The sequence below is a fragment of the Corythoichthys intestinalis genome, chromosome 13, assembly GCF_030265065.1.
Source record: "Corythoichthys intestinalis isolate RoL2023-P3 chromosome 13, ASM3026506v1, whole genome shotgun sequence".
Classification (NCBI taxonomy): Eukaryota; Metazoa; Chordata; class Actinopteri; order Syngnathiformes; family Syngnathidae; genus Corythoichthys; species Corythoichthys intestinalis.
In genome coordinates, this window is record NC_080407.1 from 24,405,038 (window position 1) to 24,430,718 (window position 25,681).

The 25,681-nt window shown below is 40.3% G+C and overlaps 1 protein-coding gene across 1 annotated transcript in view; it reads right to left on the minus strand.

Moving 5' to 3' along the window:
* LOC130927765 (zinc finger protein OZF-like) overlaps nt 1-19,508 on the minus strand; it is a 31,121-nt gene extending 11,613 nt beyond the window's left edge. Inside the window, exon 1 of the mRNA XM_057853768.1 lies at nt 19,152-19,508. Coding sequence (XP_057709751.1) covers nt 19,152-19,260 — 109 coding nt within the window. The 5' untranslated portion in view covers nt 19,261-19,508. The remainder of the gene's footprint in view (nt 1-19,151) is intronic.
* Between the last annotated feature and the right edge of the window lie 6,173 nt (nt 19,509-25,681).

The window sequence follows — 25,681 nt, forward strand, 5'->3', positions numbered from 1 at the left end:
GCTGTAAATGAACACCTGAAGCGCCGTCACCCAGGTATAATTTTGGAAAACGACAGGAGACTTTTTTTTTTTAAATTAAAGTTGCCTTTATGTGGCTCATACGACAGAGTATTAGGGGCTAATGTCGTGCTCATGAGCTGAATAAGCAGCTAAGTACTTTACGTACTTACGTTAAAATCAACAATATTGAAAGCATCCTGTGTTTTAGAATCGGTTTTACAAATAAGGAAATCCTTATTATTCTACTTCACCTACATCTAATTATAATCAATAAAATTTATACTAATGCTTCGTCGTTGCTCCCACAGAAGGTTCATATATATATAAAGTGCGTAGCGGCTCACCACAACATTAGCCCTACGTAATAATGCAACTTTATTTTTCTTTAACGTCATTCTTTTTTCTTTTTTTTTTTTATTATTTGGCCCCAATACGTAGCATCGTATCATTGCGCATCATTAGGCTTTTTTTCATGTACTTCACTCCAGTGAAACATGACATTTATCTACTCTGCTTGTGCTCACTCCATTGCTGAGAATAATGTAGACAATACACAAAAAGACAAAGTAGTAATTGTTTTGAATCCTGTCAGAAAAGTGAAGTCAAAGTGTTCTGAAACTCTTTCTGTTTACATTTTTTTGCACTAGTTAATGCCATCAGCATTTGACCGCATCGGTTTTTTTGTGATGCGTTATCGTTATTTGTGTTTATTTGTACTTTAAGAATTTAAGTGTTCCAAAATGTTTTTGTGAATTAATAATCATCAACAAAGATTAATTGCAAGATTAGTTAAAAAATAAAAGTTAATAAGAAAATTATTAGAGTAGTTGACTAATCGTTAAAAAAGTCTGCAGACTAATGGGGAGTAAAAAAATCGTTTGCGAGAGCGTGACTTGACATCACATTAAAATCAGGATGACATCAACAAAATCTGTCCCATAAAATACACGAAAATGGAATAAAAGCATAATAGAGCCCAAGTCATATATTGTGTACGTGTGCAGGACAGCAAATGAATGGCTTTTACTAGAGGTGGGAATCTTTTGACACGCAACGATTCGATTACGATTCAGAGGCTCCGATTCGATTATTGATGTTTCCAACCCCACTCTCCCCCCTCTTAATTTTTTGTACATTTGTTTCAAAATTGTTCCAAAATTCTCTCAGGCTAAACCAAACTAATATTTCAGTATCAAGTTAACAGCTAAAAACAGTATATAAAATACTCAAGTCCCATTCTGTATCAGCAGCTTTAAAGGGGAAATGTGAACTAAGGTTGGCCAACCATGTTTTCGAATAATATCAATGGCTAAACAATTATAAGCATATTTTCTTTTTTTTTTTTTTTTAACCCACCCCTTGCAGATTCTTTGTTTAACCCATAGCAACGCCCTTGACAACGAAAATGCTTTTCTTCGGCAATCTTCGGAAATTACGTCACACCGGGAAGTGCGAGGGAAGTCCGCCATAGAACAGTATTGTTTGTTGCATTGCTTCTCGGTAAGATGCCACGGCAGTGTGTGGCGACGTTTTGTTCTCACTCAAACGAAAAGTTGGATGAGTGGCCAAAGGATAGCAGGGCACGTAAATGGACATCTTTCGTTCGCATGAAGCGAATGAATTGCACGCCATCATCGAGTAGTGTTCTCTGCTGCAAACACCAGGCATGAAAATCTCTCACCTTTTGGCGAAATTCGCTGTCTTGAAGTCAAAAAGGGCGACCTACGTGAATTGCGTAGATCCGAGGAGAAATTCTTTTTGGGAGGAGGGGGTGGGGGTCGGGAGGTTTTATTTAATTATTATTATTATCATCATGTGATTAACTTAGTACGTAAACTGAGCACTTAAGAACACAGTCAGCAAATCCTTCTAGATGCTTCGCTGACGAGAACCAACCATCGGCCCAAGCTGCGTTCCATTATTCCAAACGTGCGCACTCCTTATGCGTGTACATGGAGTGCTCGGAGAGCCTTCGGTTGCATTGCAAAGCAGCGAAAACAAAAAGCAGACCTTATCCACATCGGTGCAGACCAGAGCGCAGCATACACACTTGCCTGTATTTGCCAGCAGATTGAATTTGGTGAGTAACGGTTTCAATCGTTTTCACGTTTTGCGATATAAAAAAGTTACTGCCATTCGTTACAGCTTGCGTTGAACACTGCCAGAGCTAGCCAAATCTCCCATGAAAAAAAATAGCTCCCGTTAAATTGGCGTCAAGCTTGTGTATTTAGCGGTAATATAAACGAAGAAACACACTGTTGAGTCAAATTAAGCGGCATTCTCTCGGATGGAGGGGGCGCCTCACATCGCTCCCGACGTCCGCCGGAGACGCGTTATTTTCGGCTTGGATTTGAGCTGACGGCCGGTGTCGGCACAACAGCGGCCCGACGAGTGGTGGGAATGAGTCCTGCTTCTTAAAGCTTTTCAGAAATACAGGGATCCCTCGTTTTTCGCGGTTAATGGGGACCAGAACCCGCCGCAATAAGTGAAAACCGCGAAGTAGCGCCCCAACCCCCACCCCCCATTTTTTGTGCGTGTTCAATGCATTTATTCAGATTTTACATTGGAAAAAAGATACATATATATGACATGTTTTTTCACTTTTTTCACCAAAGTATCATTTATAAATGGTTTTCAAGCACTTCAAAATGTAAGAATTATGATAAGTTTTAAACATGTTACTGCCCAACCGAATTATTTTTAAACAAGAATTAAGTAGTTAGAAAATGCTTGGCTTTATTAAAAGCTTCATAGTGAGTCTACTCAATCCCTCTCAGGCTTTGGTAAACGGTGATTGGCACATGTGCAAAGTTTTTCTTTTTATATATATTTTTTTGTTTGAAGCAACTTATTTGATTGAATAATAAAGACACAAATGTCCTAGCCAAAATGTGGCCCAAACGCAAAACATTACTTAAATGGAAAAATTTGTTTCAATCAAGAAAAATAGTTTTCAAATGCTTTTTTTGTCTCAAATTTATTATTGCAATCAAAAACATTTTTTTTTATTGAAGCTACTTTTTGGGATTAAAAGTATATACTGTATTTTGATTGAAGCAACTTTGTTTTTGATTTTTTGATAGAAGTAACTTTGTTTTTTGATTGAATAATAAAAAGGTGTACAATACAGTGTACTGGAACATATTTCCTCCACACCCTTCTCACCTTTTTAACCCCTGACCCATTTTCATGCCTGAAACACTTCGAAGATGCCTGCTTCCTTAACCGGTCTGCTTATGATCAAGTATTTGCCAAAAAGTAAGTGTGATTTTTGGATAGATGACTGATGACTTTGTCAAAGCAGAGCTGCCAACTGTTGTGGAATGTACAGTAGAAGCTAGCGACGTTAGCCGAAAGCCAACTCGTGGCAATAGTCGTGGCATAGTTGTTGTTGCGTTCGCTAGTGTTACGTCCCTAGGACGGCTCGCGAAGGGCGTAACATAAAACGAGCCACACAATTTCACAAGTGGCACAAATGTATTTACACAACAATCAAACTCGCAATGAATATGTACAAAATGTGGATGAAGCGCGGCTTCAGGTTAAGCCCAGGCCAAAACAACAAACAATAGGAATCTACACTTGAACCCCACCCCCTAACTAAACCCTGATCATGAAAAAGAACAAAGACTGCCACTAACCTAGCTTCTTACGCTAAACAAAACAGGAGAAAACGGGTTGAACAGAAATGGCGACTTACACCTATTGCCTCAGTGCTCTTATTTACAGTGGTGAACAAAAACGATCCAATAACGAATAAACACAAAAGACCTCACCGAAAAAGCGGGAGTTTATCAGACTAGCGATCAAATGCAAATGAGCGTGAATGGCGAGCAAACAGCTGGCGAGGAGGACCGCGGCAGAATGCTGTGAAATGCGACCTCCCAGAGCGTTGACAGTGGCAGGTTTACACCGCCTGTGAGTTTGTGCACATTTATTTGTATTTGTATTATATAGACCCTACCCACGTGACGTCACAACTCCTTCCTCCTGATTGGTGCCGCCCAATTGTCCGTCAACACATCATGTTTCCCTGTTACGGCTACGTACATTCCTCCTATTTACGACGTGTTTTTCTGCTCGTTAACATTAATAATCAAAATGGTGAAGGCGTGTGTGGCGGTCGGTTGCAGTAACAGAGAAGATAGACGGAGAAGACGGAGAGACTTGAAGTTCTACCGGATTCCGAGAGACCCGCAGAGAAGAGAGCGAGATGGGCTGCTGCAATTCGACGAGAAAACTGGGCTCCAAACGATTACCACAGATTATGTAGTAGTCATTTTATATCTGGTAAGATGCATTTAATATATATTTAGAGGGTTTTGGGCTGACAACCACAATTAAGATCATTGCTAGGCTAATCGCCGACAACATACACGTATGTATGTAGTGAGAGTGCTATCGCTAAACCATATTAACATTAAAAGCCCTAACTCCATTGACAAACGACATGAAATTCATTAGACTTGACAGTGGATGGATAGCAATAACAAAAGATTTTGAATTGAAAATTTCGTAACTCACCTTTCCAAGCACAAGATAGATTCCTGCCGAATTTTCGTGGACGAGGACCTGTTTCACCCAACCAGCAACGAAGTATTTATAAGCCTCCAAGCTCTTAAAGTTTTTCAAACTTTCGTGAGAATAGGCTGATTTTGTGTGGACAAGATAGTTGTACAGTTCAGGGTAGCTAGCAGATGTCAGGCAAATACGGCGGAGACAGCGGGTCGAAAAACATCGATTTAGGCATCAAATATGGATCTGGCGAATGGATAAACTGAAGCTTTTCCACATAACGCCTTTTATGCAACGCATCAAGTGAGTTTACGGCATCCGAAAGCACCGGGTCTTCCATGAAATGCATTATAAATTGCTCGATCAATTGAGACCATTGATAATACAGACACAAAATGACGGACAAGTGGGCGGAACCATACAGCGAGCACGTGATTTTGTGACGTCGGTGGGTAGGGTCTATATTTCCACCTTCATGCTTCAAGAATTGCATTGCATTTGTAGCGGCGTTTCATTCACGGTGATCGCTTGATAGCCTAGTTTATGTTTCGTGAGAGCCGCTGACAGGTGACAGCGAGCGTGTTGGCATTGAGTCAATCTCGCAGCGAATCAGAGAGCGGCTCAAGTCACGCAGTGAATCATGGGAAATGTAGTCTCGGGACAACACTGAAGTGGTGCTTTGTAATCCGTTCGCTTGTGTGAAAAAACACATTTCCTCACGCCATTAGACGCCACTTACTGTCGAAAGCCCCAGCTACTGTTAGCTCCATGTGTTAATGAAGAAACAAAGTTGTAAGCGCGTCGTGTGTTCGATACCTTTGTCAACAAAACGCTCATAACAAGACACTATGCATGATCCGTTTAAGAGACGCTGGGACTGGAAGTAGTAGTGGCTGGTAGTACGAGGCGAGGCGGAGATGAGCGAGAAGCAAAACTTTGCGGTCGAATGTGGCAGCAGTCCGCTATTATTTTGTTTTCTTATTGTTGCCATAATAAAGTGGAGAAAGCCATCAACGACTCATCTCCTTCTCCCAACCCCAACGTTTTTATATTATTACTTTATATGCATGAACGCTGCCGGATCTGCCAAAATGAACATGCAGTCTGATTATTATTTTTTTTAAACTATGTCATCAGATAGACAAAAAAAATAAAATTATGTGCAAATGCCTGCATCTTCAAATCATGAAAACAGCCTATATTTTACCAATCTTGTAATCTCGATGGGTCCTGTCTCCATTCCATGTCATGTAGTCTAGGCACGTTGTTTGCATCCTGATTAGCGTCTGGCTAATACATGTTAAGTCCAACATAAAATTCCAAGCTCCTCTTCTTCCTCCAACTCTTCAAAAACTTGGATCTCCTCCCTTGCGCTCCATCAATCGCTTATATCGCTGTTTGAATCATTGTTTGAAGGGCTTTGTATGGCGGCTGTATGTATGGAGCTGCCAACGCTGTTCCCGGTGTGACGTATCACTTCCGGGTTCGTCCCCTTTCAGGCTCGAACTTCGGAAACGCAATTATTTTGTCAAATATACAACATATAAATGATTTTTTCATGCTTTATTTGTTGGACAATGTTTAATTACTTTAATTGTGACCCTATTTGGCATGTTATGAAATTACTTCACATTACAGCTTTAAACTACATTCAATTAATTTAATGATGTGACTCAACCGTAAAAGTTGTTAAAATTGCTCCTGCTATTGCATTAGTTCTTTCTAATTTCGACATGTCAAAGTTTTTAAACTGTTTCATCATTTGAAGATAGATTCAAGTCAAGATTTTGCCGATTTAGGGGTATTTCAGATAAAAACTTAATTAGGTTCGCTCCAACAGAGCCTTCTAGAGAAGTCTACTGCTTTAAGATGGCAACTGTTTACAACGCGGCAACTACTAAACGGCAAGTCTGTCATTTCGCACCTAGTTCTCTTTAAATGTTCAAGCACCGCCGTCGTCTGTCATTTTGCATCTAGTTTTACGTATATGTGATATCTACTATAGCTGTATGTGGCCATATGTTTGTAGCAACTAGCAACTGGCCGTTGTTTGAAGCAGCTGTCGGCCGCAGTCAGGTATTATTGTTTTTTTATCTAGCGGCATGAGTTAAACATTATATTTACTCTCGGTCCGTTCCTCTTTGCGTCCCGAAGACCGTGCTGACTGTGTTTTAGTTCTGCTTTACCTGGTATAATTCAATAATCGGAAATTGGATGTTTGTGAATCGTTCTTGAATCTTCCACAGCCGAATCGCGAATAATCTAAGAATCGGAAATTTCGCACGCCTCTAGCTTTTACGATCTGACACGAATGCCTAAAACATTACAAAATGTCAGATCCGACACCGTTTCCATTTTGAAGAGTGTGAAAATAAATCTGAACAGGGTTCTAAACTCTAAACCATTGAGCCTCGCCGTGCAACAATTAATCGATGAATAAATCTGTTCAGGGTTCTTGCATTATTTCAAAGGTCAGATTGAATGCTTTTTAAGACCTTCAAAATATAAGACTACAACATGTGGAAACAATTTGTGAAGAAAAAAAAAAAACTCATTCATTCTCTCATTTAGTCATTCATTTCCTTTCACTGTAAACACAGAGGTGCTGGTATTTTTCCTCATGTCGCGTGGGACTCGAGGGCTTTGTACGGGGGACGAGAAGTGCAAAAATTAAATAAATACACAGTTTAATTATTAAATCTGTCACTAAAATGCTTGGATTTCAATATTTATCAAATAATTTCAATATTCATGTAAAGCATGTATGGCAGCGATTGCTGAGGTTCTGCACGAACTCTCTTGGGATTTAATAACAGGCATATGTATTACTTAGCAGAACGCAGAAAAATTTGGACCCTGAGCATGTGGCTTACAAAACAGAGCATTTTAGTATATTGCTGCGATCAGGCCAGCCATGTTGGGAAGGAAGGAAGGAGAAATAGCTCGACTTGATCAACTCAAACCTCGCCTAGATCACAGAGTTTGACGAGCCAATGACAGAAAAAATCATTTCATGCAGTACAAGGGGAACGAGAGTGCAAGAATGACTATTGAAATAATTACATTAATAAAAATTGAAATAAATGAATAAATATTCTCTCAAACATAGTCATCTGAAATTACAACGAGTGACGTCCCCACGGAAAAAATGCTAGGCTAGGATGCGACAATTTGGATCAAAGGCATGCCATGAATAACTTAAACCTTACGTCAATGTCCATATTAAAGTCGTTTTCAGAGGCTTAAACCAAAATTACAATCATTCTGTTGAAATACCTTTGTGCAGATTTTTCTCCCCATTTCCAACTCCGCGCAGACGTAGTTAGGAGCAAGTTAACAACAGGAGAACCGATGTGATTTTCAAAATAAGGCGTGTAAAGGAACAATTTTTATTTGAGGTGCTATTTTAGATGACTTATGGCAAATAGTACGTTAATATTGAGCTATATATATTCTTTTAGACGTCATTTTAAATTATTGAAATTACAATGCATCTTTAAATCTTAAAAAAATCTTATTTGCAATGCCTGGCGGCTTTTAATTTGGTGTGACGGTGCACCACAAATCATTTTTATGTAGGGGGAACCCTGCCAAAATATTGTCCTTAATAATTTGTAAAGCCGATTCTAAAACACCAGATGCCTTCATTATTGTTAATTTTAACGGAGGCAACATTTATTTTCAAAGTAATAGTACTACTCCGAGAATACATTTTGAATTAATAGTACGAGAATAAAAGTCGTATTGTTACGTCGGGCTCATGTAGCTGAATAAGCAGCCTCCGTTAAAATCAACAATATTGAAAGCATCTTGTGTTTTAGAATCAGTTTTACAAATAAGGAAGCAGTGGTACGACTTTTATCTCGTCCTTTTTTAAATTAATTTATTTATTTTGAATTTATTCCGATTTTTACGTACTTACAGTGCCTTGCAAAAGTATTCGGCCCCCTTGAACCTTGCAACCTTTCGCCACATTTCAGGCTTCAAACATAAAGATATAAAATTTTAATTTTTTGTCAAGAATCAACAACAAGTGGGACACAATTGTGAAGTGGAACAAAATTTATCGGATAATTTAAACCTTTTTAACAAAAAACTGAAAAGTGGGGCGTGCAATATTATTCGACCCCCTTGCGTTAATACTTTGTAGCGCCATCTTTTGCTCCAATTACAGATGCAAGTCGCTTGGGGTATGTTTCTATCAGTTTTGCACATCGAGAGACTGACATTCTTGCCCATTCTTCCTTGCAAAACAGCTCGAGTTCAGTGAGGTTGGATGGAGAGTGTTTGTGAACAGCAGTCTTCAGCTCTTTCCACAAATTCTCGATTGGATTCAGGTCTGGACTTTGACTTGGCCATTCTAACACCTGGATACGTTTATTTTTGAACAATTCCATTGTAGATTTGGCTTTATGTTTTGGATCATTGTCCTGTTGGAAGATAAATCTCTGTCCCAGTCTCAGGTCTTGTGCAGATACAAACAGGTTTTCTTCCAGAATGTTCCTGTATTTGGCTGCATCCATCTTCCCGTCAATTTTAACCATCTTCCCTGTCCCTGCTGAAGAAAAGCAGGCCCAAACCATGATGCTGCCACCACCATGTTTGACAGTGGGGATGGTGTGTTCAGGGTGATGAGCTGTGTTGCTTTTACGCCAAACATATCGTTTTGTATTGTGGCCAAAAAGTTCAATTTTGGTTTCATCTGACCAGAGCACCTTCTTCCACATGTTTGGTGTGTCTCCCAGGTGGCTTGTGGCAAACTTTAAACGAGACTTTTTATGGATATCTTGGAGAAATGGCTTTCTTCTTGCCACTCTTCCATAAAGGCCAGATTTATGCAGTGTACGACTGATTGTTGTCCTATGGACAGACTCTCCCACCTCAGCTGTAGATCTCTGCAGTTCATCCAGAGTGATCATGGGCCTCTTGGCTGCATCTCTGATCAGTTTTCTCCTTGTTTGAGAAGAAAGTTTGGAAGGACGGCCGGGTCTTGGTAGATTTGCAGTGGTCTGATGCTCCTTCCATTTCAATATGATGGCTTGCACAGTGCTCCTTGAGATGTTTAAAGCTTGGGAAATCTTTTTGTATCCAAAAACTTCTCCACAACAGTATCTCGGACCTGCCTGGTGTGTTCCTTGGTTTTCATGATGCTCTCTGCACTTTAAACAGAACCCTTAGACTATCACAGAGCAGGTGCATTTATACGGAGACTTGATTACACACAGGTGGATTCTATTTATCATCATCGGTCATTTAGGACAACATTGGATCATTCAGAGATCCTCACTGAACTTCTGGAGTGAGTTTGCTGCACTGAAAGTAAAGGGGCCGTATAATATTGCACGCCCCACTTGTCAGTTTTTTATTTGTTAGAAAAGTTTAAATTATCCAATAAATGTTGTTCCACTTCACGATTGTGTCCCACTTGTTGTTGATTCTTGACAAAAAAATTAAATTTCATATCTTTATGTTTGAAGCCTGAAATGTGGCGAAAGGTTGCAAGATTCAAGGGGGCCCGAATACTTTTGCAAGGCACTGTAACTCCATTGATACGTGACATTTATTTATCTACTCTGCTGATGCTTGCTCTCAGGGCCCAAATACACCAGATGCATGATCGTTCCGGTCCGACTCCGGTAAAAAATAGCGCAGGAGCCTATCCGTTCCCATTATATCCTATTGTTCAACGTACTGTATACTGGCCGCGTCAGTGCTCCCGATTGACTGCGGACCATCTCCGGCGTAACTACTTTTGCCGGACACGCATCCGACAAAATGGGCGGCGCTGGCCCTGGACGTGACAGTCCAGTTGCTTATTCACGGTTTAAGGGCCTCCTCCCACGTGAAGTGCAATCGAAGTCTAGCGACACCTGCGCTCAACGTTGAGGTCCGGGGCCAAACTTTAGAGTCAAGGGTCAAAGGTCGAGCGCGATGCGGCCTCTGTCTTCAAATCGCGAAACGTTGACTGATTTGTATCAATTCTGCCCTACAATTAAATACGCCCTCTCTGATTGGTCATCAGTCCAGACTGTGGGGTGGAACCCCAACCCTGCTCTGATTGGCCAGTACTCCTTCCGGTTTGCAATCTGTGTGTGACCAACCCACTCCAATTGAACATCCCCTCCAGGGTGGCAGCTGTGAGTTTTTTGTAAAACAGTTTATGAATGAGTTTAAAGTGTATTTAAACAATGAGCACTAATTCCGGTTGCTTACTGCACTTTAGGCCCACATAGTCTAGTCAAATCATTTTCTCCATCATGTTTTGCCCGTTAAAGACTATTTAACAGATGAATGTGAGATTATTCCACTTACTTACTTCAGTAAATATTGCCATTTGTTCTTATTAAGCAAATACATCTAAAAGTTGTTCATTTTTTACCTAAATAAAAAAAATTGCTTTCAAATAATGTTTTGAACCATATTTATTCTGGAATTAAGAATATTTATGACATTTCAAAGCTTTTTAAAGATTACATATAGGAATTTATTTTAAGGAAGTGTGTTTTTGGCCAATGTAAAAGAATCCTAAATGCCTTGTTTGTTATATAAAATACGTATTCACAGATGAGCTGATTCATTCATATTTTAGGTCAATTTGTGTTTGTTGTCTTTTCTGTGGTAGTAGCAGGCGGTTGAATACGGCTGTTTGAATGTTAGAATAGAATAGGCTTTGTCATTCAAATAGTACAATGACATTAAAAATAGCAACACCCTATCAGTGCATCACACAATAAATTAATGTCAATACATAAATAAATAATATACACTACTACTACCTAAAAATAAATTTAAACTAAGCAGTGTACGAAGGATGATGTTGAAATAAATAAGATAGCTGACTCCTGAACTACGCCAATAGCAAACTGCAATATGCAAGTGTTAATCAGATATACAAGTGTTAAGAAACTAGTATTCCATTAGAAGTAAGTCACTAGGTTTTAAATTTTCATTCACGAGGTCATTCTGCCCAACAGGTAACAAGTTACCTCTGGGTGGTCTTGGCATCTTTCCATTCCGCAGGGTGGTTGAGCATCTGTTCAGAGGCTGCGGGAGGGCGGGACCAAAGTTTGACGTTGTTTCCCTCAAGTGACGTCGTAGTCCGAAGCGCAGCATTATAGATTTCATCATTACTGCGTTTTAGCTGTTGTGTTGTCTTGGCCTATTTTTTCTCCACTTTCAATTAAGGGCATTAGGACTTTTCCCAATCTCTATGCTTTAAATGTATTTGTTATAACACTCAAATTCCAGTTTTTTTTCTTGTATTTCAATAAAGGAGCTATAGTACACAGTAAAAGTTAAGCAGCCTGTATTGAGTCTTAAATAAGTTTAATGATAAGCAAGTGTTTTGCAGATATTGAAGTGTTGAGAAATAAGGACTAGGTTTTTAATTTTCTGTCTGCACTCATTGGGAAAGTGCACAATATACAGGACTATATGCTATGCCGAACATACTGCATATTTGTGTGTGTAAAAAGTAGCTGAGACATGAAGTACATATCAATGTGTTTTATTTTACAAGGTCATTGACCGCCTCCTTAAAATTTACAAAGTTTTCAAAAGACCTGCCAGAAAGTCCTTTGGACGTGGACGCCTTGACCGTGTAGTTTTTGTTTGTTTTTTTTTTTTTTTTGGAATATTTTTTTTGACCCTGTGCGGATTGGCCACAAAGCGCCCAGGCGCGTAGTATTTTACATTGCCAGTCTTCATCATCACCTTGTGGTGGTGGTGCTTGTTGTTGTGCTGCTGCTACTGCCGCTGCTGATGATGGTGTATTTGCTACAGCAGGTCATGTTGATAATGCTGCTAATGCTGATGCACAAGCTGACGTGAGGGGCGTAGCTGGTGCAACTTTGCCTTTAGCTCGCTACAGAACAAAAAATAAATATCACGGGTAAGCCCTGAAATGCATTAAAACACTGGCAAAGGAAATTATGTTATTTTTTAATCGACCTACTAACCTCCTCCTCCTTTGTGAGGATGTACAATCGAAATCTCTTAACGTGACATTGATGTCCTACTCCGTCATCAGTAGCCACTGACGCACAAAGCAGAAGGCTTCCTGGGCCATCTTCCATTCTTCTGCGCTTTCGGCCTGGAGATCGTTACGGATGAGCTTGGAGAAGTCATAAAACTGCCACATATCCTCGAACGTGAAGGACCGGAAGCGGCCATGCCCGCAGATGGCCCGGTCGATGTTCTGCTCCAAGTGGCATGACACCGGAGGGAACATATCCACGTAGCGTAGAAGCTGCTCCTTCAGCCTCCACTCCCCAGTTTTGGTGTCGCACCTTCCCTTCTGTCGTCGCCTCTCCTTCACGTGGCCATCGAGGAGACTTTTTAAGAGAGCATGCAGTAGTTGTTTTAAACCGACATTTTTTATTTTGGGTAACAAAGACACACAATCCACTGCATATTATCAATTTCTTATATATACTCACTACTTGACATAGCCGACATCTTCCTCCGTAAGCCACATGAAGGTCTTTCCTTTGTATTTCCCAAAGGTCACCGTGAGCTGGCCGGGGATCTGCTGGCCTGTTGGAGCTGCGGTGACGGCAAGGCAGTTTTTCCTACCTGTTAGGTGTAAAAAAAAAAAAAAAAAAAAACACATCAGACAAGAAGTAATAATATAGTTCAATTCATTTTTTAAATGAAGGAGATGTTTTTTTTTTTGTTTAAAAGGCATCCAGAACAATACCTTGTTTGTACATGTACTTCTCAAGCGCAGTTTAGGCAGCAAAGCGTGGTGGCCGGTCATCGCTTCTGATGTACACTGAGAAACACAAAGGCAAGTGTCAACACAAAAGCAGGACATGACACGGAGGAAAAATTCTAGATGATGGTAATAATAAAATTGCGTTTTTGTCGGTTGTGAAGAGGATGCCTCCATTCCTAGCTGGCAATTAGAAAAAGAAAAATGACTTGATGTTCAGAGATGCTAAAATGTTGAGAGGGGTGTCTTGAGTTCATATAATTCCCAAATTCCAAATAAAAACGAAGTTATTGGGGAAAATGCAAAATTGGCCCACTTACAAAATGATGACGTCTATGTAGTACAGTATTTCTGTTTTGTTTAGTGTTTTTTTGTAATCCAAATAGGGAGCAATTACAGTGTGGGCATCATACTAGGGAGGATCACGTCACAACAAAAAATGCATTGAACAGAAGTGAAATGAATGAGTTATCGGTTAAATTTGTGACTAGTTACAAGTAATACAAGACGTATAGCACACGGAGTCATTGAACGTTAACTTTACATGCGTCGGCTAATTATTATTAGCGCGGCGCAACGCGCACAACACGGCTTATCCACACACCAGCTAGCCTAGCTAGCGTTAGCTCGAATCGGTAATTGAAAAACAACACTCGGTTTGCATCGTTTTTGGCGAATTTCATACACAATATTTACCTTTTCGGCTTGTCGATTGAGCGCGTGGGTCTTTTCGCCGATTGCGTCTTTTGGGCCAACCGCAGGCGCGTCGTAAGGAGGAGGCGGGCCGCCGCGGTCTGCGTTCGCGGAGCCAACCACGGGCGTCCGCGGTCGTAGGCGAGGAGAGCCGATTGGCCGCGGCCGAAAAAAGGAGGCGGGCCGCGGTCCACGTTTCGGCCAACGGCGACGCGGGATTATCTACAGCAAAAGGAGGAGGCGGACCGCGGTCTACGTTTCGGCCAACGGCCGCGCGCCGTCTACGCTCGTCCACGTTCTACGTTTGCACTCTCCGAGTTCCGAGTCCTGCGATCACACCAGCGAACATGGATGGAGAACGTTTCATCATGGAGGTGGAAACTCACAAAGTGATATACGATGCAGCAGCTCGTTATTATAAGGACAGCATTAGAAGGGAAGCTGCAAGGTGTCCTATTATGTGTGTTTTTCTGGCAATGATATCAAACACACGACGTGCTGACAACTTTAAGTGGGAAAAAAAAAAAAAAAAAAAGCAGCGTATCTGGAAGTGGTTCCACCGCAGAAATTCTCGTGCCCGGCGCACACACAATGTCGGTTTGTATACAGAGTCTAGGGGGAAAAGTACAAAAGAGAATAAAGAGACACCCACAAGTTTCGACCTGGTGGTCTATTCAAGACGTTTTTCTTTCTTTCCTACATTTTACTTGACTCTTCATAGAAAAACCAACAGTTTGCGCTGGGCACAGGAATCTGCAGTGTTGAGACACCAATTCCAAGTACGCTTTTTTAGTTCATGTAGTATATCATTCGCTATCCATTTTATAAATATTACAGATTATTTATCAGTTGTTTATAACAGCTCTATGAGATATTATGTGCCATAAATTTTAAATGTGCACAAAGATATAAACCCACCGACACAACCAAGGGCATAATAGGGCCCCGCCCCCCTTCTACCCACACACGGAGCCCTGATCTCAACATGATGCAGTCAATCTGGAATTAAGATACAGACATACTGTAACTAAAATACCAATATGCAAAGAAAAAATGTGCTCTATCTCTGCTTCTCTGATGAGTATCGACTCCGTGTGTTTTTTGTTGTTTTAAATGGCACGTTATAGCGCGCGATCACACGAGAGCTCACGAGGGGACGGAGTTGGCGGACCACAGCCGTGCGTAGCCGGTATGATTTGCCTGTTTTCGACGTACTGCGTGGCACGCAGTAAACACTGAACCAGACCAGAACGGCAACGATCATGCATCTGGTGTATTTGGGCCCTAATGCTGACAACAATACAGACATACCACAAAAAGAGAAAGTGAACAGTGAAGTCACAGTGTTCAGAGTCTGTTTACATTCCTTTCTTCTGCACTCGTTAAAGGGGATGTAGCGCCCTGGGAAAATTTTGATATTCCATCATTTATCCATAAACGCATGCCTTTTGTATTCATATCATGCCACTTCGTGTAATTACACACAAGAAAATGAGAGAAATTTGGCTCGATTGTCAAGCTAAAACGACCGGCGCCCGAGATCTGGCAGATTGTGTGCGTGACGTCACGTCAAGTGAAGAGAGTGCCACCGGCCACTAGGGGGGCAGCGCCTGTCTGCATCAATATAATTCCTTCTAGTGTGGGGAGAATTGGGGGTGTTTTGAGCTGTTTATGCTGATGCATTGTGTTCGTCCTGCACATATTCTAGGTTCCCTCATGAAGAAACACCGCTCGTTGTCAATAAAAGAGAATTCAGAGTTGGCAGTGAGGGCTGTTTCTTCAACAAGAAAAAGGCTCAGTGCTTTAATACTGAATGGCGGCGATGATGGCAGACAATTTCGTTTCTAGTTTCAGCGACGAATCCGACGTAGAAGGACGTAACGAATGTTCATCTAATGGTGACGAGGAGAGTTGCAAAGCTTTAATCGGTGTTATAGGTGACCAATTTGAGCCCAAACGAACGCCAATGCAGCGTAATGAAACGGTCATTGAGGGGAGCAATGACACTGATGAAACATCGGCAGCAGATCGTGTGGGAAACACCAATGATTTGTTTAGCATTTCTTTTTGTGAAGCTGATACACCGTGACTGCAAAATAAAGGAATGCATAGAATAATTATAATTTATTGCGCTATCATAGCTTTTCGCTCTGCCAACAGACACAAATATGAACGGGATCAGAGGATTTGTTCTATATATTTTACGAACGATCATTTATACATGTGTCGAGTCCTGTATCCAAAGGCGTGACATTTTTTTTTTATTAATTATAAAAGAGTACTCACTCTGGCCATTTCAAGCTTGGCTGCTCCCTTCTTTGCGTAGCTTTAGCCTCCTTTAGCAGTCATCGTCTCTCTCTTGATATCTCGGGACATTTAGGTGGCTGTGCATCTATGGTCGGCACCGCATCTCCTTTGAGCAGCAATCTTTTAGCAAAACCCGATTTCTCTTGTCCATAGTTCGAGAAGCTTTCAGTTGGAAAATGCGCACCACAGAAAAGCGTGCCGGAGGCTGTGTCTAGAAAATTAGCCCTCTTTGCACGGACGAACTTTACCCATTTTCTGTGTAGTCCAGCTTTTTTTTTCGCGTTCAGGAACTCATGGATACTATATTCCGATAAACAACTATTTGTACACCACATAGCACAGCAGTTTTGAACCATTGTTGTGATGTTTTGGTCAAACAAACCCCAACGCTACTCTCTCGTCGTTAAAAAACAATGGCACCTAGCTCCGCCTCGACTTTCAATCACTTGTCGTGACGTCGCCGCCCCATTCGGCTGTTTCCGGAACACTTTCGGTAGTGTTCGTCATTTTCGATCTATTTTCGATAATTGCTCATTAATGTGATTGATTTTTTTGTTAACTTTATCAATATTTGTTATCTTGGCGCATAACGGTTCTATTGATGTCTCACACCCCCTTTGCCGAAACATCCCCTTTAATGCCATCAGCATTTGACCTCATTGTTTGTGATTTATGTGCTTTTTGTACTTTGGGGAAAAAAATTAATTGTTCCAAAATGTTTTTGTGAATTAATAAATTGACAACAAAAATTAAATTAAAAGTAAAAAAAAAAAAAAAAAAAAAAAGGATTAGACTAGTCGACTCATTGTTAAAGTCTGCAGACTAATCGGGAGAAAAATACTCATTTAGGACAGCCCCAGATTGATTTTTTTTAAATTTATTATTATAACAACTTTTTTGATTGAGGGAATGTTGTCTTGATTTTGGGCCACATTTTGGGTAGGACATTTGGGTCTTTATAATTCCATCAAAAAAGAAGTTGCCTTAAACAAAGAAAAAATATTTTCAAAAGAAAAATAACTTCAATCCCCCCAAAAATTGTTTTTCAATCCAAGGCTCCAGACTTTTGCGACTAAAATTGGAGCCAGTGCAAGTATTTTTTTCATTTGTTCCCACATGCGCGACAAGTAAGATTGCGTTTTTTTTCCTGACAAACGCCTTCACGGTTAAATTGACTAGTTCGCTGTAATGTAACGGGCTGGTTTGCCAAGGGAAAATAGACTTATTTTGATTGAAGCAACTTTTTTTGTTGTTGATTGAATAATAAAGACACAAATCTACCTCCATAATAAGTAAAGGCGAGTGAAATTTCCGATTCTTAGATTATTCGCGATTCGGCCGCTAAAGATTAATAAACAATTCACAAACATCCATATTCCGATTTTTAAAAAATGCTTAGTAAAGTGGAACTAAAACATGGTCGGCGCGATCTTCGGGATGCAATGAGGAACGGACCAAGAGTAAACATCCACATAAACCGCCGACAGCCGCTACAAAAAACGCCCAATTGCTAAAAACTACGTCCACATAATGCTACAGTAGATATCACATTATATAGAACTACATGCGAAATGATAGACTCGCCAGCGTTAGTAAACAACCGCCCTCTTAAATCAGTAGACTTCTCAGGAAGGCTCTGTTGTCACGAACCTTCCAAGCGAAGCTAATTCACTTTTTGTCTAAAGTACTCCTAAATCGGCAAAATCTTGACTTGAATCTATCTTTAAAACAGTTTTAAAACTTTCACATGTCCAAAGTAGACAGAAGGGAAATTATGAAATAACGGGAGCAATTTTAACACCTTTAACGGTTGATTCACATTTAATTAATTGTGGTTTAAAGCTGCTGATACAGAATGGGGACTTGAGTATTTTATTTACTGTTTTGAACTGTTAACTTGATACTGAAATAGAAGTTTATTTAAGCCTGAGAGGATTTTTGTACTATTTGGGTAACTAATGTACGATACAATAAAAGCAGCTAATAGCTGGGGGCAGGGGGGGGTCAAAAACTATATAATCGAATCGTAGCCTCTGAATTGTAATCGAATCGTTAGGTGCCCCAAGATTACCACCTCTAATAATAAAGCATCTTAGCGTGTACTTAATCAAAATTTAAGTATCTCGAGGCCGGTGTTGTGCCGAAAAATAGCCGACCCGCGTGAAGTGTCCCCCCTGACGGGAATGCTTATTTATAACGCTTTATTGAGGTGAAAACATCAAATCTTTTCATGGACGCTTTACAGTAGCCTAATGGATTTCAGACTGTAAAATCAGTTTTAAATAAATAAATTACACAAAATGCTAGTACTGTATTTTAGTAAAAAAAAATAGTGGACTGGGCCACATAACCATCTTTGAACAGAAATGTATTAGTCTACAAGTTTTCACGACCATATCCCAATGAGAATCACACAGGTATGACATTTATTAATTCAAGCAGAGTAAAATAAGACATATTGACGGTACAAGAAAATCGTTTCCATTTCCATCGATTGGTAAGAAAAAGATGTTCGAGTGACGTGTGGGCGCTCAATAACAAAATAAATGGACAAATAAATAAAATTAACGCTCAATAAAGCGTTATAATTAAGCGTTCCCGTCAGGGGGGACACTTCACGCGGGGCGGCTATTTTTCGGCACAACACCGGGCCGAGTGTCCCCTTTTGGAAATCAAAATATGTTCAATCTAGCCAAGTTCGGGTCGGAAGAGCGGAACTTCAAACCACCCGAGTGTTTTCCGCCATACCCAAATTTCCCTTCTGGACAATCAATCAAGAATTATCTTGATGATTCAAAACGATAGATGTCAAATTTATTTAAACAGAGTGGTTTAGCATTGAATGCTTATCTTTCAATTCAAATTCAATACCATGGAGACAAAACAATGAAGAGTACAGCAATTCCCGAATCGGTGAACCAACCTGGTAGTCTGCGAAGGACAACTTTTACTTGCATTTTGCAAGCAGTCGAGAGTTGATGTTGTCGCTGATCTTTTGCGCCACAAAGTTCCGCCTTGAACATTGCGCGCATTTTGCACACTTTGGCTCCAACTTGATGTTCAAGCGTCGAACCACGTTGTTCTGCGTTCGCAAGCTAAACTAAGCTAAGCAAAGCAAACTATGCTCCGAAGCTTCAACGCGCACAAAGACCACTTGAAGATGGACAGTTCCAGTCAAGTAGTTCTGAACCTCCTGCGTCGCGAACTTACTTAGTGGGTTAACTCCACACAAAAAGCAGCGTGTTGCTGAGGACGTGTTATTTTCCGCAAGGGTAATTTACCGTGTGTGTGTGTGTGTGGCGACCAGATGGCGGCGCGCATGTGCAGACAAATATGAGTAGCTTCGCTACTGCGCATGCTCCACTCACATCCTGTCGGGACTCACATTGGGTTGCGACACGCCTACTTAAAGGGCAGCTGAGGAGTTTAATGGCGTACCGCAAGCAACACGTCACTTACACTCCTTAACATTCATGATATTAGCTACTGTTGCTAAGTAGGGACAAGCCACCGTTTGTCCCTAATCGGTCTTTGTCAGTCACGTGCCCAAACTAGCGGACACGCCTCCATGCGCCATTTTGAGTGTACCACGGATGTAAACAAACCAGAACAGGAGTAGCTCCGACGCCACATTACTGCCTCCAACTTCATCGCTGGATATAAAAAAGTCCCTCGTTTACGGTATCAGCGCTTACATTTTAAAAACTATAAATCTCTCGAAGCTCACGGACATTTCACGAATGGCTGGGTGCAGGATCTCTTCTCATTTCGACCGCAGGACTGCGAAAACACAGCCATCACCCTCGTTGCTCCTCTCAGAAACATGATAGAGCTCTTACTTGAACATTGATGAACTTGAATTGTACCTTGAATATCATCTTAAACATCACATGACTAAAACAGGTTAAGGAACTGTCATAATGACATGCAAATTCATGTATATTGCACAATATATTGTTTCAGTGTTGACATTGCCATGCAAAGATGTGCACTTCTCTTAATGCAGAACTTGTCATGTGAAGTGGGACAAATTTACTTGAACACATTATTCTACAACTAGTGTTATTTGACTTCGTATGTGCATATTTTATATTTCCTTGTATTGCTATTTTCTGTTTACCATTGTGCTGCTGCTGTTTGGAGAATTTTAGTAAAAGTTATATATCTAAACAAAGTAAAACTGTCATGCTTCTTGTTTTGTTAGCAAACATCGTATTTCCTATTCAGTGTTTAGCTCCACAACATTGTTTGAATGTAATTAGTAAAGAAAAGTACTTTTCATGATCAAAACCAACACTAGTTCTTTATGTACCTAAGAGAGGCAAAGACTCAAGAAGACTTCAAAATTGTCATTGAAATACTTTACTAAACAGGTTTAGGTCATCTAAAAACGTATAAAAACTTTGCTTGCACAAATACTACAAAAAGAAAACTAATAGTACTAAACTATTGTCAGGGCACAGCACACCGTGACAACCTTATCCAACGTTGTGGCTTCTTCACCTTCACATGGAAGAATCATGTTTATGGGTTTGGTTCCTGTTAAGATCTTATACTTCTGACAAACATTTCCGATGACCCTTTCAACATGGATTCTCAAATGTGCTATATTCCGAGTTTCCTCCACATCTCTAGCTGCGAACTGACAGCGGCCTTTTGTAAACGCTGCGAGTTTGACCTCTGCACACAACATGCCCACACATTCCTGTATGTCAAAACCTCTGTCAGCCAAGACCATGTCCCCAGGTAACAAATGATCAAGAAAGCCACTGTTCAGGGTTATATGTTTGTCACTTGTACGACCTCCCCAGCCTTTTGATAAGAAATAAATGGCTCCCTTGGGTGTAACACCTATTAAGTACGTCATAGTGTGGTGGCGCTTGTAGCTGGAAAACATTTGGGCACGTGCTTTCAGATTTGATGGTTTCTCTCTGAAAATTTGAAAACAGTCAATAATCACAGTCTGTGTTACATCCTGACTGGTGTTGTGCGTCTCCTCCTCTGTGATTAGCTGATCACCTTCTCCAGCTTCATGTGTCCCTTCTTCAGTCTGTAGCTGACCACTTTCTTCTCCAGCATCAGGTGTCCCCTCCTCATTCTGTTGGTGACTGTTTATTTCACCAGGTTCAGATGGTCCCTCATTAATCTGCAGCTCTTCAATGTTTGCATCCTGCTGGACCTCCATCTCTGGTGTTTGCAATGTTTCTTTCCGTAGCTGCTCACGCTTACTTCGTCTTGCAGAGCGTGCAGTGTTTGTCGGTGTAACAGATGTGTGTCCCAGATGTAGGGATGGTGCCCAGTCTGGGTCAGTCTCAATCTTTTCATAAGCTGGTTCACCTGCAATCACGTTAGGTTTTACTTAGAAATTTAGGTAAGATTGGATGTTTCCATGGCATTTCACAATCATAACCACTTAATCAGACATGCTACCATCCCATCCAACCATCCCATCAGATCTCTCAGATCACAAGAGGAAATCTCACGCATTGATAAATATTTCTGTGCATTTTTGCTGTTTACCTTTATCTTTCAAATCATTCACTCTGTAATGTTTTGATAAACTATGATTGAATAAATTAAACACTGATTTATCACGAACAGATTAACCCATTTCCACTGCCCCTCCCTCTTTGCCTGTAGTTTACAAGTGAGGCTGGCTAACTAGCTAAGGTTAGCCAATGAGAAAATAGCGACTTCAGAAAACAAAAAACAGCGTATTCAGTATCAATACTTAAACAAAAAAAAGCTCTGACTTGCCTTTATGAAAATGCCGAGAGCAAACACGCACAAAATCCCCCTTCCGTCTCACCGCTGCGACCCAGGCCAGGCTATCCGACGCCTCTTCGTTAGTTCCTCAACCTGCTGTCCATAACCTCTTTTCCAAGTGGGAAAACGAAAAAAAATCTTACGTCGTGGTCAACTTTGCTGCCATTTTTTTCATGTGATTTAGTATGGCAGCCTTTCACACAACACGGGTGTCCCATTTGATCAAAGAAAATGATGAAAGCAAAGACAATTCTCCCTGTTCAGTTGTGTACAATAAGGCTACGTTCATACTACAGGTCTTAATGCAGGAATCCGATTTTTTCGTGTTTTTCCGACTCAAGTGAGGCATTAACTTGACGGTCTGAACGTGACAAGTCGCATAGAACTGGACCATTTAAAAACCGATCTGGGTCACTTTCGTATGTGGTTCAAATCCGATCTGGGCCATATTTATACCAGACTTTCGCGGCAGTCTGTACTGTCCAGTCTCTCAAATCAGAATTCATGCAGCAATTACGTCATCAAAAAGCAAGAGAGACGCCATGGTAGCGGTGCAGCTGTGCGTTATTAGCGCCTAGCTTGCCTTGAACGCGGCTTTTTAGGAAGGGTCGGACTTGACAACAGTCATAAAAAAAAATAAAAATGGGTTGAGGATAAGCCTGAGAATGATCGGTTTTCTGTCTGCTCCATATAAGCAATATTTCAACATTGCTTACACGGCCGAGAGTCGGGGCAAACTGCCCGTATGTGTGTGTGACATGCACGGACAGTGCGTGCATGCTATCGATCCATATACTTTGAATATAAACCTAAACTGGGATTATTTATGTCTGTTATTTGTGTCCTCTTTTTAAAAAGCAAAATATGATATTGACAGCAAGCATGTGTGGTCATTTGTTTTGATGCTTCTGCGCATGCGGGTCGTCTTGCTCAGCGCTCGTCAAACTGCGAATTAGTGCGCATGCGTATTACTCGAATGGTCTCATTGGACAAAGGCTGTCTGAACGGGCACGTCAAAAAAACAGATATGACAAAAAATCGGATTTATGCATTAAGACCTGTAGTATGAACGTAGCCTAAGTGAACACCCAAAATGGCGATTCGACCCACAATGCACTGCAGCTTTTGCAAGCGTTACGTCACCTGACAAAGACCGATAATGATCTTGGGAGGTGTGGTTCTTCACCGGAATCATTTGGTGCGTTCAGCACCGCCCTCTGGCGGTATTATTTTAATTTCAAGAAATACAATGATATTTAACGGTCTACATATTCATTATTAAACTTCTAAATTACATGTTTGTCAATACAAATCACTGCAGAAGTACAACTTTAAAAATATTTTCCAGAGCCAACTCAAAGTGTATTTTGAGAACTTTTTTTTTCTAAAGATTGGTCTCAAAAGCTGAAGTAAATCCACCTGTCACGAGTCAATGCTTCACAATACAAATCACAATACGCAAAAAAAAAAAAAAAAAAAAAACCTGAAAAAAAAAGAAACACTGCATCTAACACTAATGTAATGTCATTTTTAGAATTATTTTGTTGAATTTGACTGCACCTAAAAATAAAAAATGACATGCAGTTCACATCGAACACAATGCGAGGCTCTAAAATGGAAGTTCAGCTCATTTGAGTGAAGATGCTGCTGGAAGCAATCCTCGTAGCTGAACTTTAAGACGTAGACATACAAGAACAGGTATGGGGGGGCACTGGAATTTGCCAGGACTCTGACGAAAGTACTCTCATATAAATCCGATGAGGCACTAAAAAAGTACTCTGGTGTGGCTAATGTGACTGTTATCTAGCCTTTTTTCAACTAATATTAAAAACACATGAGATACACAACTCATCTCTATATATTATCTTTATTTGTGAGAATTGGCAGGTGACCGGTGTTTGACTTGTGAGCTCCACTTTGCAAGCTGTGACTGTATCACCCTCATCAAGGAGTAAGTTGAATCAGTGTTTGGCAACCTGCATTCTAACATTTGATATATTTACAATGGTATTTTTGTCAGATATTTTTCATAATCTGTATTTTGTGTGCACTGAAGCGATAAACCGATGCAGCCCTGAGTTTGAAGCATGATGGAAGTTCAAAGCGAAATGAGAAACTGAATGAAACCGTTGATGGTGCAAAGTAGACAACATAATCATAATCACAACATGTCAGATCTGGTAAGCTACAGCAAGAATTCATTTCTCGTGTTCTTTTTTCCTGATATTGGGATCGTCGGGGATGGCAACAGCTGTCCTCTGCTGCTTATCCATGATCACGATGTCCGGTTGGTTGGCCACGACCACCTTATCAGTCTGTCCCACAGGATCTTAGCCCTCTTTTTCCCACCACCTTGGGAGAGTGTATAATATACACGCATATTACATTTTTGCATCAGGAGAAAATACTTTTACTTTTTACTTGTAAATTTTAAAGCAGGTACTTTTGTAGTTTTACATGGTCCATGTCACGTGGATAATTATATATCATACGTACTCATTATTTAAGTTCTTGAGTAAAAGTTACTTAAGGACTCGAGTACTCAATGCCTAAATACTCGAGTACAACATCAGTAATGTGAAGTTAAGTGAAGTAATGAGCACTCAATTATACTTGAGTACTCAGTACTTCATTACTCGTGTACTCATTATGTACTCGAGTACTCGTTACTTCATTCCTTAAGTACTTGAGTACTCATTTAAATACTCGATTACTCATTACCTCATTACTCAAGTACTCGAGTACTTCTTCATTACTTAAGTACCCAAGTGCATCTCTCGTTTGCAGGGTGGAAGGCAGACATGGGAACGACAACAGCTGCGAGCAATCACAATATCTACCGTCACCAGCTACGGCAGCGTGTCCGTGCGCTGCTGCGACCCTCACGCACACGCGATATAGAATAACATTATTATATTATAAATTATTATTATTTAATTATTATTTTTTAAATTATTATTACGTATATAATACTGATTTTTTGTCGTAGCCCACAGCTAGGGTATATGACCGTAAAGTGCGCAGCAGTTTACCCTATGTAATAATTTTATTGTCATCGCACCAGTACAGCTTTAATCTCGTCATCTTTTTTTTTTTCACTCCCTGATTTGGCCCTAATCCTCCATCGTATTTTTTTCTTCAATGTAAATACAATTTTTTGCCTCGACGTGAAAAAACATTTTTTTGCTTTGATCCAATTTTTTTATTTTCTGCTTTGACCGCAATTTTTTTTTCTTTTACTTTCATGTTTTTTTTTTCACATTAAAAGGCGCAGTAGTAGTAATAGTAGTGGTTAAAGTTGCGTTATATATCCACATCTACCAGATGGTACTGCTCTAATGGGAATGTCATGTCGTGATTAACCAATATTAATCCATCCATATATCGACGTATCGGATTATAAAGCAATGCTTTTGAGAAAATTGAAGGCTTTTAAGTGCAATGTATAGTGCAGAAAATACGGTAGTTAAATGTTAATTTGACAAAAAACATTTGCGGCGATAGTCCCCCCCCAAAAAATATAACCGTACAATTCGAGCAATTACAGCTGCTATTATTTTATATTACCGTAAATTTGTTGTTGTGATTGCCCACAATGTTTTTAGTCCACATACAAAATATTGTACCAACTGATATGAACCTCCTCATTTTGGTCAGTCGGATGAGTTTTTTATGATTCCGTGACAA